Below are 16,090 nucleotides of genomic sequence, written 5' to 3' on the forward strand. Positions count from 1 at the left end.
CTCATTGGAGGGGACGGCTGATCTATCTGTGGAGAAGGGAGCTCCTCTGGGAAGGTGACGGTCGGCCATCGAGGTTTCAAAGGGAAAGGACAGAGGTATGTGCTGGGCCCCAGAATCAAATGCTGTGTGTGGAACAATTGCTCTAGCACCTGAAATTATTGCTCTGTACACAATCGTTTACTTGGTGAATCAGAGAGCTCCGTCCTAACCCTGCAGCATGATGGACCACTGTGCTGCAGAAATATGCCCCAAAGCTGCACAAGGGAAAAGGAGCAAGGACGGCGGTGGTGGCAAGACCAGCAGAGGGAGGAGAAAGAGAAAGGGTAGTTTTATGGTGCCGAGTCACGCTGTTGCCCAGACGAGGTGTGAGAGCAGAGGAGGCAGGGTTAGAGCAGGCGCAAGAGCGATCGAGGAGGAATCTCACCACTGCTTTGGGCGTCACGAGCCAGCAGGGTCACCACCTGCAAGCTCTGGGAGCCGAGCTGGCAAAACTTTTAAATAGAGTGTGGAGTGGGGGAAATCTTGATGTTGACTCTCCAGAGAGGCTGTAAAATTCAAGGTATGAATCGTGGCAGAGGGCCACTGAGTTATGTCAATTCTCCACAACTGGAGTTTGGATTGTGAGCAAAATGTGCTGGGAGTGTGGGATCTGCGGCGTAAAATCAATATGTATTTATGGATCAGGTATGCAAGATAAGGGAATGACAGGTGACCATAGATACAAAACTGTCACTTATGCCACTATAGTACAGGATTGTTAGTGACCTGCTGTGCCTTTCTCATTTTACCGTGAACTAATGAAAAAAGACTGAGGAGCAATGAAAATACTTGAAATGCGTTTTCACAGAGATGGTTTCGTCTGTTGGACTAGGTGGTTGCAATCACACAGTAATGAATTTAGGCTTTCTCAGCAGCTGTTTCAAGGCTGAGAGCTCTTCCTGGACGAGTATTGTGCATAATAAAATGCATTCTGCATTTTATCCCATTTTAGGCACGTCCTGTATCAAGCCTAATTTCTACAAGCATCCTTCACCTACACTAGCTGAACTCCATGCCCTGTGCTGTGTTTGCATCAGCACAGTGCTGCTGCATGTTGTCTCAGCACCAGTGGGTGCTATAGTTACGGGTATATCCCGGCATCTGTTTCCCCTAATCAGCGGGCTGTTTAAAAAGGTAAATGATGAAGGGCTGGAGCCAAACATGGAACAACTCAAGAGAAGTGCTGCACGGAGCAGCACCCCTCCTACTCGATCCAACTCTGAAATTGTTTAGACAGAAGGACTCTGCGTGGCTGTGAAATAGTTTCTATCAGGTGATAATATAAAGAAACGCCAAAGAGTTTCTCAGAATCAAGATTCCATTCTTAAAATTGTTGTTTTGTCACATTGCTTTTAAGTGAGTTTGTGCAGTCTTTTAAACCCGAAAGCCACATTTAGGTGCAGCTCTCAAGCCAAATCCGTAATCTTGCCATAGTTGGTGCAAATTATGCTGAGAGAAGTAAGTCATACCATTGGGTCTGAGAACTCTATAAGCTTGTTAAGAGAAAAGGCATTATTTGCCGGTACATTTACGGTCGTGGCATCATCTGTGGTCCTCAAAAAGAGTCTTTGAAATTCAGGCTGAGTCTGTAAAGGCTCAGGAGGAGTCCAGAAGGATCTCAGAGCTCCTCCTAGTGAGTTCATACCCTGTGGCTCAGAGATGCACTCACCTCAGGGCGCGGGGCAGGCTGGTGAGCGGTCAGTGCACAGCAGCCCTCGGTAAGGAAAGTTTTGGCCGAAGATGTGGGTTAAATCCAGGTCATATTATGCCTTCAGCTAATTTGCCTGTAGTTTTTTTTGCAAGGAGTTGGGGATGTGCACACGTGCATAGACTCACATACGCTTTCCATCTCCTCCTGTGTGGAAGCAGGCACCGCTCCTGTTTTTCCTGTGTAGGATCTGTGATCTATTCTGGTAGCTGCGTAGTGCAGTACTGCCTCCAGTAAATATTCACAGATTTCCTTGTAAACCGATGCTTTTTTTTCTTTCCTCTCCTGTGTGGATACACAAAGGCATGTGTCGTACCTGCTTTACCCTGTGGGATCTACATAATCAGGTCCACGGGTTTTAATGAATTTCAACTCCCTTCTGTCTACGGATACGGTTTCCTGTCGCCTTTTGAGCAGGAAGAGCCGAGTCTTTTTTGGTCTTAGCATTCCTGCTTGCCTAGGCTTTGGGAAGAGTTCTCTGGCTATTTTCCTGTTTGATTTTTGTGTGTGTTTTGTTTTAAGCAGGACAGAGTGCATGTGTGTATGTAATCCATGTGCTCAATTAAGAGAGGCATCTGTTGGGTTTATTTCACATTGCCGAGGAAGGACTGCAAGCAGGGAGCATCTGCTCGGCTTTTTGTCAATGGCTTGTTTTTCATAATTTGCTCTACGGGGTGAATGTTTGGGGAGGGAGAGGTGGCTTTTTATTTCTGAGTTTCATCTTAAATTTATTTTTATGGTAGCCAGGGAAATCGGCTGGGATTTAAAAGTTAATTTCGCTAAGAAAGGAACTGAAGAGGGAGAAACAAAACCATCCAAAATAATAGTATCTACGTAACCTTAATAATACACTCAGAAGGACCCTTATAAACCATTATTTGCAGTATTTTAATAACAAAGTAAAAATAATTTGTTAAGGTGCTTTTTTAACGCCAGTGGGGTTTTTTTTGTTTTGTATTTTTTTTAAAAAAACAAGCAAATTTTGGTTAGATTTTATTTTGGGGAAGGATAGAAAAGGCATCCAATGCTAAGATGCTTTTTTGGCATTTTGTCAACAACAACGACAAAAAAAGTCTGGTTTTAAAATAGAGCAGCAGTGGTTTCCTGTTCTTATAGTTTTTGCTTTTGTGCGTTCAGATGTTGGCTGTATTGCACCTAGCTGATCTAGTGAGAGATTTAATTGTCTGTAAATTTATGTGCTTCAGAGGCTACTAAACCTGCTGGGAGTGTTTTATACGTGTGCTTTTTACACTTTTTTTTGTGGAAATGTCCTCCAAAACGGCTGCAGAGGAAAATGACTTTGCGATGCCCTTGGAGGACGTGGCTGATGGTGTAGCGTAGGGAACTCGGGAGGAGAAAGCCTGAAACTCCCCCTAATCCCACAAGTGAAAGACAAATCTTACCTATCGCAATCAAACAAACAAGAATATGATCTTGCAAGTGTAGATGTAGACGCTGTGCAAGAATAACCTGAGGGCAAGATTTGGGTCTTACTGGAAGTATTTAAAGAAATGGGATTTTAAAAAATTAGTAATCGTATCTTGATCTGTAAGTGAACCCCAAGCCAGCACATTTATTAAGCCACTTTGAAATGGTATTAAACCTGTACCTTCCATGCCACAAGTTGTCATGGAAGAGGAAGAGCAAAGTGTTAATAAAAATAACTTTCCTGACAGTTCAGTCCCACTCCATAGCAAAAGAATATATACGTATATATATATAATTTATATATTATATATCACAATATAAATACGTATAACTTTCCTGTCAGGTGAATGCCACTCAGCTAAACAACTTTGTTGACATCAGTTAACAGTATAGTCGTTTTATAAAAGGCAGCCGACAGCAGTTGTTGTGCAAAATGTAAATGTTGGGCTGACTGCAGGGAGCAGGCAGACAAGCTTACTTCTGGGGCTTCAAGTAACCTTGGCTGTCACAGAATCATGGAACCTGAAGTGTGAAAGGACAAACCACAATAAACTTTGTAGTAGCAGGAAAGTATTTTCATTGCTTGAAAAAAAAAATAAAATTCAAACTTTGTCATCACATTAAAAACATTACATGAGAAGTAATAAACATATTTACACTTCTGTTTTGATTATAAATATACATTATATACAAAATAATGTTATAAAACGTAGAAAGTTCAGTGCTTCTGATTTTTTTTAAATTACTGAAATACTAGTCTTCAAAATAAACTACAAACAGACAAACTAAAACCCATATTATTGATTTCTGAAGGTCATCTTCAAAATGGTCCTACGTGGTCAGAGCAGAAGGTCAGTAGTGGACATTATGAAGGGGTCTTGTCTGCACAGTTCAAGGCAGTAGATGGGCTAGTCCAACAACAGGATTTACAAGGGCAGGAATATCGCTGTCCGAGAGAGAGCACGGTCCAGGTTTCTTCAAAGAGATCTTGTTTCCTCCCTCCTCATTCTGCCCCACCCCACGGTCTCATCTCATTAGTATCACAGCACTTTCCACTGGGGTGTCCGGTATTATTGCTGTAAATATGTATATAAGAAAAGAGATTCTGCACGCCTCTGGTTTCCAGGGGCAGGCTTCCCCTTTCCATGTAGCAGTGGGTGGGTATGAAAGAAACAGGATGAGCCTAGAACCTTCTAACTCTAATCTCCACCTGTCTTGGCAGAGAGAGGGCATCTCAGTGGGTGCTTCGCCATTGGGCATTTGGAACCGGGATGAAGGGCAGGAGTCGGGAGTTTTGTAACCAGGTGGAGAAATGGGGGGGGGGAGGGGGGGGAAGGGGGGTGTCACACTGCTCCTTCTCCTTCAGAAAGTAACAGCTGCAATTTTGAGACTATTTGCAGTAGAAGGTGGCACCTGATTCAGAAACACGACATAAACCCCCAAATCTGTGTCAAAATAAGGCAGGGGGGAGAGAATGAGGAAGGAGAAGAAAAAGGTAATGTCTATTCACAATTACTGGTAGTGCAAAGGGCATGAAAACAGCTGAGACAGCTCAGCACATAAGGGTTCTAGGAGCTGATTGATTTTAAACGCATTTGTAAGGCTTTAAATAGAGCTGGGATCACGCCTCCTCCTTATCAATGGGGAAGAGGCAATACACATTCCTCATCACAGCTTTTCCTTCTCAAATATTTAAATCCACAAAAATCCTGTCCCATATTGTGGCTTGGGCCAATCAGTTCTCCAGAGCATCACCAAATGAGATGACATGTAAATTCCGTATTCCTCTTTCCTTCCTCCTCTCACCCCTTACACAGTCTCCGGTACTTGCAGCAGGAGAGAGGAGACGCAAATAGATGTGTAGCAGGAAGTATCAACCACCCCTGCCCAATACTGTTCAGGTAACTGCAAAAAGAGCAGTCAAGTCTCTGTTTGGGCTTGTAAGATTCTCTTGACACATTTTAGGCACTTTTAAACCCAGAAAAAAATGGAGACCTCGTTTATACTGTATCCATTATCTGCATAGCAATGTGTCTTTCTTCACACCTTCCATGGCAACATCTGTGATAGTTAAGTGCCTCCTCATCTACCGGCACCTCCCATAACCAGAGTTCTGGAAAGCCAGGGGGTCTGTCCATGAGGAACTGGCCTCAGTGTCTTTTAAAACCAAATTAAAACGACAACATTTTAAACCCCTCTCTCTTCCCTCTGCCTCCCCTCTTCTATAGCCAATGAGATTTCTGGTATCAAACTTCAAACAAGGGCAGTAAGAACAAAAAGGTGTATTGCATCTTTCAGTAAATTCACAGTCTGTCCAGTTCACCCAGTTCCATCCTCCGCCTGAGAGCAGCAAGTTGCATGTAATTAAAAACAGTCCAATCCAGTTCTGAATTGTAAACAATGCAGCAGGAACGTCCATCTACTGGCATTACCAAATCTGAGGTGCAAATGGGCTGATCTTCAGTCTTATACCTGTCAGGATATAAAATAATACCAGGAGTGAGAAGGAAGCACAGCATACAGACTACTGCAGAACTAAGAAATTGTAATTCAAGTATGTCAAACCAAAGCAATTTAAGCCAGACGTTACTGCAGTTTAACTATCAGTGTTCAATGTTTCTGGCTGGGTCCAGAGACAAAGAATCACCAGAAAAAAAGAAAAAAAAAAGTCATCTGTATGATAAGTAGCCTCTCTACCTGGACTGAGGGGAAGAATGCTTACAAATCTGGGTGTTTAACATTAGGTCTCTGTAAAAGGCATATGGTGTAGTTAAATAGCTTGTGTTCAGAAGCATTAAGTCTGAATGATGTGGAGAGAGGTTTCAGGGGCTGTCGTTCTGAAAATAAAAACACTTCTGGAGATGCCTGATGTAAATCTGGGAGTCTAGCTTTGGTCAGCAAGATCTTCAAAGGAAGATACAGTATTTAGATCAGCTAATGGGAATGAAGCATCTGGCTGTCATCTTTGAAAATCCTTTCACTTAAACTTTTAACATTGTTGGTTGACTTGTGTTCCAGCTTGCCTTCAAGAGGAAATCTGATATCCACCCTGGCAAGGGAGACAGAGTCCTGCAGATCTTACTTCACAGATCACTGCTATATGGCACAGCAAGCTTCTCCTTCCTGGAGTCTGAAACTAGTCCTAAAGATGGCCACGCTGAAGAAGGCAGGTAGTGGTTAATGTCAAAGTGCCTTTAACTTCCATTGAGCCAAATCGTCAGCAATTCTTCAGGAACTGGTTGGTTCCTCAACAGCTGCTTTTTAAAGTCTTGAAAGTTCAATGCTAGGCACTTCCTTTTTCATGTATCTGTCCTCTGACTTTTCAATGTAACATCAAAATCTAGATGTGTTTATCAATAACAGCGTTAACTTCTGTTAGAGGATATATAGCTGGAGCTTAAATGCCAAGAGGTTGAAACTACCTCATTACAGACTTCCTAAATGGCTGTAGTGCCTATCCACTAACACATTCAGCTACCTTCCCTCTTCTACTGAAAATCTATAGCTTTGCCTGTTTCCACAGAACACAGATTATCCGCTGTAGTCCTGGGAAAAAAACATGGCTTTATATCAATGGGCCTATGAACAACTATTATTTCCATTTTTGCTGACTACCTGTTTATGAGGAAGTAATCCTATAATGTGCTGAATTTTTATGGGCTGATGTTCTGCGCTTTCATCTCCCGCTGATCTATCTAAGCTCAAACTATCCGGTTTAATAAAATCAGAGCTGCTAATTTCTTTATTTTCCCCACTGTATGTTCTGTGTGGGCCACAGAAGAGAAGAGAGAAATGCTGGGAAGCATCAGGATCCCTGGAAATAGAGTAACCTTCTCAGATGCAATTCTAAAGTATAATTTACTCCTTTACTTTGTGAATTTATGCCTGTCTACCTGTGTACTTACTTACCTCTGTGGCTATGATGCACTCATTCCTTTCTTCTGTTATCACAAAAACGGACTGGTACATTGAATCCCTCGGAGAGCATATCGCTGATATCCTACATTCTGGCTTTTCACTAAGGCAGGGCAGAGAGAAAAGAACGTTAGTTGACTACTGACAAGCCTGACTCTCAAAATCTACCATGAATATGGAGGGGTGGAATGAGATAGCCATGAAGGTGTGGGAGGGAAGTGCAGAGGATGAAGTTTTCCGTGTTCTATATGGTGGCAGGGCACTATAATAGAAAAGGGGAAGTAAGGAAAAGCTACTGTCTTCCTATGCTTCTGCCATGTCCAACCTAATAGCGTGCTCCTCAGATCCCTCGGTGCAACAGCCACAAGCAGATCCCAGACAAGACTTCCAGTATGTGTATCAGAAGACTGATGAGCCAGTGAATACCCGCCCTTTTCTTTTTTTGAAAAAGGGTAGTTACTTTCACTCTATTGTTCTCCTTAGTAAGCAGATCACTTCACCTTCTTAATAAGCGAAATACTTATTTTTAATCACTATACACCTTAACTGTTGTTCCACCAAGATCTACTGAGGAAGGAAAGACACTTCTTTCTTTCACCACTGACCGTAGCCACTCCCGTTCCCCTTCACAACACCCATACTAACAGCACCCTGCACAAACACTCAATTGACTTTGCTAAGGCTACCACTTGGTCGTGACACACATACTCCAGTGTGAAGATTCCTGGCTTTGCCCTCGTTTGTTCTGTATATTATCTGCTCAAGATTTCTTTCCCCCCTCAACATATTTTCTCATCTGCTTCTAGACCGGTATGAAGATGAGGGGCCTTAAGAAAGACTAGAAGGAAGACTGCATTCTCACCTATGTAGTCGGAGGGGAGACTTTTCTCCTAAACACTTTTCACTTTTGTAATATTTCTCTTCCTGCGTCCCTCTACTTGTCAGGTCTTTTACCAGATTGTAGTCCAGTTTATGATTCTTGGGTTTGTAGTTTGACTTCTCTAGCCCACAGTCCACTTCAAGGTCTTTATTTTTATTGGTGTTTTTGAGCTGGGAAGCTGGAATGAGATTGTCTTTCTGGAAGTCAGACAGGTTGTTCATTGTCTCCAAGTCCTGCTCTGGGTGCATCCTCATCTGCCTGATGACCATTGCTATCATGCAGAACAGTATGAGCAAAGCCACCAGCCCCACCCCCATGGATATAGCAATCCAGGGGACTGGTTTAGGAGGAAGCGTAACGGGCACTGAATAAACTGGCAATTCGCAACGGTTGCCCATGAAGCCAGAAGGACAGTAGCAGACAAAGTTGGCACTATAAAGTCCGCTGTAGCATGTGCCTCCATTCTCACATGGCCCAGAAGCACATTCATCTCTGGTTTTGATGTCACAGTTCCTGCCACTGTAGCCTGGCAAGCATGTGCAGGTGTAATCGTTGATCAGGTCATGACAAGTTCCCCCATTGGAACATGGGTTTCTGGCACAATCGTTGATGTTTATCTCACATTTCTGACCAGAGAAACCAGCCCGACAACGACACACACGGATCTGACCAAGGTAAAAGCAATTACCATCTGAGGAAAAAAAGTAAAATAAAAAAAATTAGTCTGAAGTGCACTTCACTCAGAAACCTAAACCTCTCCCCTGTTGGCCTTTTATACTATCTCAAGGAGAGGGAGGTTATTTTACGAAACAACCGCACATCTAAATGTTCCTTCTAGTTTACCTAATTATATCACTGTGCCTTAAAAATATGCCCCCTTTTAAATATGTAATACAGCTAATTTAATTTACTTAATTCTGCCATCTTCCCCATCACATGATAAACCTTGTGCATTCTTTTGTTGCATAGAAAATGCCAGTGAAAGTCCTGTCCTCCCACCCCCGCAGGAGACTAAAATTAGGGTAGATGCGGAATACAGTGGGGGAGAGGGACTAATGTATTAGAAGAAGAGTAGAGGTCAGATTGGATTTCTATCACTTCTGCACTGAAAAGCACAAATGAGTCAGAGATGCGAGATTTTTTGATAAAACGACTCACCATTTGCACACGGGTTGCTTGTGCACCTGTCTACTTTTTTTTCACAGTTTGACCCTGTGAAGCCGAAAGGGCAAACGCAAGTGTAGCTGGCCCCTTGCTCTTTTTCCAAGCACGTGCCACCGTTAAAGCACGGAGAATCTATACACGTCAAAGCGCTGTGCTCGCAGTGAGTGCCATAGTAGCCAGGGGGGCACAGGCAGTGATAACCGTTCTCCATATCCTGCAAAACACAATGTTAGGCCACTGTTATTTGATGGCACCAAATGATAGCTGCTTGCACACTTATTTTTGGTTGGCAGCGAGCGCTGTTCAGTCCCTTCTCATCCATGCCCTGATGTGACATTTGGAGAGTAAATAGGTGCAGGCTGGACTGTGAGGGATAGAGCTGTGAATCGGCCGTAGCCAGCGTGTAGGAGTAATCATGCAGCTACACAAGCAGAGCAGATGCAGTTGTAGGAAGCCTATAGGCAGCTAGACAAAAACATTACTAACACCACTACTGTCTAATGGGGTCCCCAAGGTCCTCCCAGAGCAGAATGGCATGTGTCAACCTATGCAGCTGTGATCAAGCCATTTATCCTCAGCATGAGAGCCCTTTTTTCTTTACAAGGGCTTACGTTGCTTTGCCGTGGCTAAGTCCCACCACTCGCAATCATAACGAAACGGTTTCTTCTTTCCAAGTACTGTGTGTCCAAGGCCTTAGGAGAAGGAAGCTAGGGTCTCGCACCATTAGCTTTAATCTAAACGTGCACCAGATTACATTTGATATCTATAATCGATCAGTCTTTATCAACAGGTAGAATCAATCATTGACTGTCCAAAACCACACTGAAACATGAGACTGCAGGAAACTCAAAATGCAGACCCTGTTTCACAGAAAGTGCTTCAGCTGATTGCCCTCCTATTACATGACGCTACACTCCCGTAGCAGAAAGCAGAAGTTTTCTTTTACTTGCTATTAAAATACAGACTTGGTGCATTTCTGTATGAACCTTGGTTTGAGAAGCTTATTTTTTACAGACCTGCTCCCTCACCAACCTTGGATCTTGCCAGGCTCTCATAATAGCTGCCACAGAAACCTAAGGATCAGTTGACTAATTCTAATCTAGATGATACATCTCCTCCTGTAACAGACTTCCTCCCCTGACACCTCTCGGGAAGGGTTCAGTATGATAGTTGTGAGCGTCGGTAATGAACCTGCGTACTATCAAATTCCCATTACGTTGTTACAGAACCATTTCTGAAAAGGTATACTGGGGCTTGCTTCACACAAAGACCTTACATTTAAAAAGCCCTTACCGTGCAACTACCGCCATTCCTACAGGGATTGCTGTCACACTCGCTGATCTCATGTTCGCAGTCAACACCGGTAAAGCCAGGTTTGCATGAACACGTATAGCTGCCTTGGCCAGTGTTCATGCAAGTTGCTCCGTTTTTGCATGGTCTGTGATGAGTGCAGTAGTTCAGGTCTGCAAAGATACCAGGAGTTAGAGAAAACGTCTCTGATAGCTGGGAAAAGACATTCCTACAGAAATGCCGTAGTCAACAAAAAAAGACAGAATTGTCAAGGAATTATTTTGGTTTGCTATCAGTAGGAATACTGGAGATGATTATCCTGGCTATTATCAGTAATAATCAGGTGTTTCAGATTATCATTGATTTTAGATACTTCTCTATGTCCATCACTGTAATACGTGAGCTCTGAATTTTGAGAAACCTGGCAAAAATTTAACTTTCTTAGTGCTTTGGTATACTCTCCCTTTTTTGTGTGCATAAGCCCATTAGCTGCAATGGGATTTAGACGCCAAGTTGCAAAGCATACTTCCTAAGTGCGTGTTCTCCGAAAGACACGCCATGGCACTATAGACACTTTGTGCACAACATGTCACATACTAAAGCAGTGAGCCCCACCTTTAAAAGGAGTGCTCTGAGGCACCTTCTGGGGACACAGGGAGAAAATATGGATGTTTTGGCTTGGAGATTTAAACAAACACTAGAAATATTTTTTGTTTATTTAACATGCTCTCTTGTTATGAATATTAGTAGTTTAAACTGTCTAAATGCTCTGCCAAGCTTGATGGTCCTTTTTTCCCCTCCACCCCCCCCCTCCCCTTTAAATTTGAGCCAGAGGTTACGCGCATAAGTTCATAGGACATAAGTAGAAAATTTTTATTATCTCTATAAATACCATAGAGTAATTGGAATACAACTGGTTAATAGATAACTACAAGCAGAAAAAAAATCTGCAGCTTTACTTTTCCTGCTTAATTCAGACTTTGGCATCTTAATCCTATAACTGTCTTGAAAACACTTAGCTTGGTTTGAGTACTTAATGATCTCAGTGCCAGCAGTGCATATATGGCCTTGAGGACATGACTGCTCAGCTGGCTCCGGTTCAGTGATTCAGTGGGTTGAATAGGTGGAAGTGGTCTGGTGTACCTTAAAATGGAACCTGTACTTTTCATTCTTGCTTACAAGATTTTTCTCTCATGCTCCAGACTTATCACATGAGTTAACTTCCTTGTATGCAAAATAAGGAAGGCCCAAATGATGGTGTTTACTGCTGCTGGAAACTGTTTAGTAAATTGTTATAGTTGTGCAGGGAATAAGTTAAACTTGGCTTGAGCAGGCAGAAAACTTGCCTGTTCAATGTTCATCCAGGTTACTGGGGTTTTTTCAAAGACAAAAACTTTTTTTGCAAGAGAAAAACTGCAGCTACCAAAAAGGTTTGCTTCTTTTCGAACAAAATTACTACAAATACAGGAACTGGTATCTCAGACAGCAGCGGTACAAACTGATGCCTATGAACATGTACCTTGCGGAAATTTAATTCTAGATCCAACGGGTCAGATTCCTTAGTCCAGTACTGAGGAGTACCCAGTCTAGAGCTGTAAGCACAAGCTTCAGAACTAACCTTGATCACAGAAGAGGCCACCCCATCCTTCATCACATATGCACTGCCATTGTGTTTTACAAGTCCCGTGGCGGCAGCCTATATGGGGAATGCATTCATCACAGTAGCGGCCTTGCCAACCGGGACGACAGCTAAAAGAAAAGTCAGATTAAAACATTAATGACATGGAAAAGAGTTTAAGTTTCCATTACAAGGTGACATTTTAAGTGGAGTTCGGATTGCAGTTGCCATCTACTCACATGCACTCTCCAGGCTTGTTGCAATATCCGTTCTGTTCAGTACATCCAGACAGACAGATGGCTGTAAAGAGAACATAAAAAAGCAGAAACGTTTAGGTAAATACACATGGCACTACAGAATACACTTTTAAAAGGGCAAAAGCCAGCTTTAAAAAAAAATACTTTGAAAAACAGTTTTGTACTTTGAAAGCTTTTTTTTTTTTTTTTTAAGATTCTCGGTACGGGGAGTTCTGGAGCAGGAGGAAGTGAACAAGGAGAGCCAACATCTGACAAGTTGTCCTTTAGTTTTTCTGTTTATACAACAAACATGAACTCTTGCAACTCTCACAAGAAAGGGAGCAAGAGGACGTGGCTTTGGCCTGTGCTAATGAAAAGCCTGAAAAAACCCAACAGGACCTCGAGCTCACAGTAAACGTTCTCACTACTGCACCGCAACACCTGTCCCATCTCCTCTGGCAGCAGGAACGGCAGAAGCATTTGTGTGGGTGAGCTGCTAGCATTTTAACTTGGAACAGGTATCGCTGACGCAGGGATATCAGCCAAGCTCCTTTCTTTCTCTGCTAGCTCGCTCTTTGCCGCGAATGCTCGCGGAGGTAAAGCACGGCATTGGTGAAGCACGGCAGCCAAAGGGGGCAAAGTCCTCAGCCTGCAACTTTCTCTCTGCAGGCGGGGAGTGGAAAGGTCAGCGTGAAAACACGGCTCCGAGCGCCTACCAGGGGGGAAGCGCGCACAGTGCTTTGCCGCAGCCTCCTCCCAGCCGCCCTACGTTAAGGCCTGACCGCAAAGACAGCTGCAACCAGGGTCAGGCTGGATGCTGGGACGTGGTTTTGGGTCCCTTGGTCAAATAAGCCCCCCAGGTGCCTTGTGGGGGGGGTGGGGGGGCGTGGGCTGCGTTTTCTTGAAGGCCTCTTGGGCGTCATCCCTATCCCACGCTGACGCTAACACCCAGCTGGCGCGGGCGAGGGCCCAGGGAAGCCAAAGCGGGTGATGTCCCTGAAGGCGCCGAGGCCCGCGAAGGCCCCATTTTGGCGGCGGGGAGCGCACCCTCCCGCCGCCGCCCCCTCCCTCCGCCTCCGCGGCGGGCACTTACGCTCGGTGCAGTACTCGCCGGTCCAACCGGGCAGGCAGGCCAAGGTGCCGTCCGCCTCGCAAACGTAGTGTCCGAAGCGGTCGTCGCGGCGTTTGCAGAGGCGGGAGCAGCTCTCTCCGTAGTAGTTCTCGCTGCAGACCACCCGGTAGGAGTAACGCAGCTGGGTGAGGGGGCCGCTCTGCACGTCCTGTGACCAGTTCTCGCCCACCGACAGCGACCGCTGGATCGACATCTGGCTGATGAGCCAGTCCTCCGAAAGAGGCCGGGAGCCTGCGGGAGAGCGGGCCCCGCGTCAGCCCCCCATCTTGGGGAACGCTAACGTCCCGCGTCGTGCGTCCCCCCACCACCACCCCAACCACCCGCCGCCTCCGCCGCCGCCGAAACCACCCCCGCTCGCATAGAGGTGTATATATAGATCTATATATACATGTACACACGTATGCGTGTGTATATGTGTGTAGGTAAGGGCACGCCCCGCGTACAAAGGTGCGGCGGGTGGGAGCGCTGACCCCGGCCGAGGGGGGGGGGGGGTTGGCCTTTGAAAGCGAAGGCTGCCGTGAAATATCCTTTTCCTCTCCGCTCAGAAAAACATCCCAAAGCCATTATTCCTTTCCAAAGGGCGGAATTCGAGCAAGGTGTAAAATACAGGAAAAGGCGGCCGGGGCTGGCTTGGCAGCCTCCCGGGTTTCTCACCGCAGCCCGCCTCGCTTTCCCACGCCAAAAATAAACCGGAGGAAACGCAATTGTGTTGGGAGATTAGGCCCGGGGCAGAATCAAAGCGGCCCCTCGATGGCTATCGTTGAGGGGGGAGGGAACCGTCTCCTGACGGTGGGATAAAGCCGGTGGTGGAGTTATGGTATAAACAGCTGAGGCGAGGGCGGCCGTTAACCGTTTCGGGATGGGAGGGGTGAGGGGGGGGGGGGGGCACGGGCACGGGGGAACAGGGCGCGCGAGGGGCGCTCCCGCCGCGCTCGCGCGCGAGGGCGGGGGCGCCCCCTGCCGGCGGCGGGCGGCCGTAGTCACCTTCCGGCAGGTAGTTGGCGGGCGCGTGCCAGGCCTGGATGATCAGCGAGAAGGTTCCCTGCGGGGGGAGGGGGGGGAGGGAAAGGGGGAGGGGGGGGGAGGGAAAGGGGAAAAGGGAGAAACCAGCGTCAGCCCAGCGCCCCTCCACCCCCGACCCCCAACCCCAAACCCGCCCCAACACACCCGGCACACCCCCCTCCCCCGGCTCCTCTCTCTCTCCCTTCTTCAGACCGCGGATCCGCACCCCCCCCCCCCCGCTTTTAGCTTTAATTTCTGGTAATAACATTCATTAACCCAAGTGCTGGATGGGCTTTTTCATCGCTTTTTTTTTTTTTTTAACTTTTTTGGGGCCTTTTTTTTTTGTTTTTTTTTTGTTTTTTCCCCTTTAAAGGAAGTTCTGGGAATAAGTCTAGGAGGCGAAAGTAGTTTGTTGACCCGCCAGCTTAGCAGCGCGCTGCGCTTAGCCTGCCCTGGCCGCCCTCCTGCCCCGCCATCGCCCTCGGGTTTAAAGTGGAATCTCACCGGCCACGTGAAGTTAAAGGGCAACTTAATGGGGCTGTCAAATCTCTCCGTATCCTTGATGCTGAAGGAGTTTATTCCCAGAACGGGGGTGATGATGCTGCCGAAGGTGCAGGAGCCCGGGGAGACCACTGCCTGAAAATGCTTCAAACAAACGCGAAAGAAGGTCCTGCAGTGGGGGGAGCAGGGCTTCCCGCTGGCCAGAGACCCGTGGCTGTTCACGAATTCCTGCAGCTCCAGCTGGAAGACGCCAGAGCCGGACACCCTCTGCACAAAGGGGAGACACACAAAATAGCCAAATCAGACCTTACCCCGGCTTTGCCACGCAAACTTGCTTCCATCACCCACTTTACATTTCGCGAACCCTTTTTTTTTTTTTTTTTTTTTTTTTTTTGCGGTGTGCGATTACCTGCTGCAAAATCACTAACAGAAACGTCAAGCCAAAGATGCGCAAGGCTGTCATCCTTGTGTTATTCAAGCTTCCAGTTCTTAGTGGGTTTAGTTTTTTCCTCCTGTATTCCTCAAACGGTCCAAGCAAGCGCTTCTCGGTCGAGGGAGAAAAGAGAGGCGTCACGGCGATTCTCCTGGAGCAACCTGCTCTTCCCAATATTCCCCGAGCACCAGCAGAAATCGGAAGGTAAAATCCAGGTGTCGATTCGTGTCCCCCCCCCCCTTCTGGGAATTAATCCTGCAGCCGGCCGCCGACCTCTGATCGCTGTCGTCGCCTTTATAAACTCCAGAGCCGGGTGGGTTTTGCGGGAGACGCGGAGGGGAGTGCTTAGCGTGGAACCGCTCCTCCTTTCACCGGTGCTAACAGCGCTCACTAAATGGAAAACTTGCTTCCCTTCGAGCTGTTTATATAGTTGCCTCGCATCCTCACAAGCTCATTATGTAAACTGTCAGTCAGACTCACGGGCGATCCCTCCCCTTTTCCATCTTTCCTTTCTGGAAAAAAAAAAAAAAAAAAAAAAAAAAAGAACCAAATGTTGCGGAGAGCCCTCATATCCAGAATTAATACCCTGCTGCCGCCGCTGCCGCGCTGACCGCCGAGGAGCCGAGCTGATTACCGACCAGCCGAGCATCTGTTGAGATATTTACGGCGCTCGCACCGGGAAGAGTTCCCTCGAAAAAATCAGACGCCTCTCCACGCAGCGGCTTTCCACGGCGGCCGAACAAT

General features: G+C 46.1%; 1 protein-coding gene across 2 annotated transcripts; it reads right to left on the bottom strand.

The window, feature by feature from the left end:
* Positions 1 to 3,833: 3,833 nt before the first annotated feature.
* Positions 3,834 to 15,882, bottom strand: DLL4 (delta like canonical Notch ligand 4). 2 transcript variants are annotated; one of them, XM_049825813.1, is made up of 11 exons: positions 15,323 to 15,882; positions 14,917 to 15,180; positions 14,395 to 14,452; positions 13,372 to 13,641; positions 12,282 to 12,342; positions 12,043 to 12,173; positions 10,428 to 10,597; positions 9,129 to 9,348; positions 7,953 to 8,661; positions 7,085 to 7,193; positions 3,834 to 5,647 (listed from the first exon to the last, which is right to left on the bottom strand). In XM_049825813.1, the coding sequence occupies exons 1-11, from the start codon at positions 15,374 to 15,376 to the stop codon at positions 5,642 to 5,644; spliced, it is 2,052 nt and encodes a 683-aa protein (XP_049681770.1). In that variant the 5' UTR covers positions 15,377 to 15,882; the 3' UTR covers positions 3,834 to 5,641. The 2 variants fall into 2 exon arrangements, with proteins under 2 accessions (XP_049681770.1, XP_049681769.1); XM_049825812.1 differs by lacking the exon at positions 3,834 to 5,647 and having other exon boundaries at positions 6,994 to 7,193.
* Between the last annotated feature and the right edge of the window lie 208 nt (positions 15,883 to 16,090).

Source organism: Accipiter gentilis, chromosome 22, assembly GCF_929443795.1.
Source record: "Accipiter gentilis chromosome 22, bAccGen1.1, whole genome shotgun sequence".
In the NCBI taxonomy this organism is placed as follows: domain Eukaryota; kingdom Metazoa; phylum Chordata; class Aves; order Accipitriformes; family Accipitridae; genus Astur; species Astur gentilis.

Coding starts and splice junctions, on each gene's coding strand:
- DLL4 (XM_049825812.1), bottom strand. CDS start 15,376: ATGACAGCCTTGCGCATCTTTGGCTTGACGTTTCTGTTAGTGATTTTG. Junction 15,181..15,322: donor TGTTAGTGATTTTGCAGCAG/GTAATCGCACAC, acceptor CCCTTTGTGCAG/AGGGTGTCCGGCTCTGGCGT. Junction 13,642..14,394: donor CGCCAACTACCTGCCGGAAG/GTGACTACGGCC, acceptor GCTCTCCCGCAG/GCTCCCGGCCTCTTTCGGAG.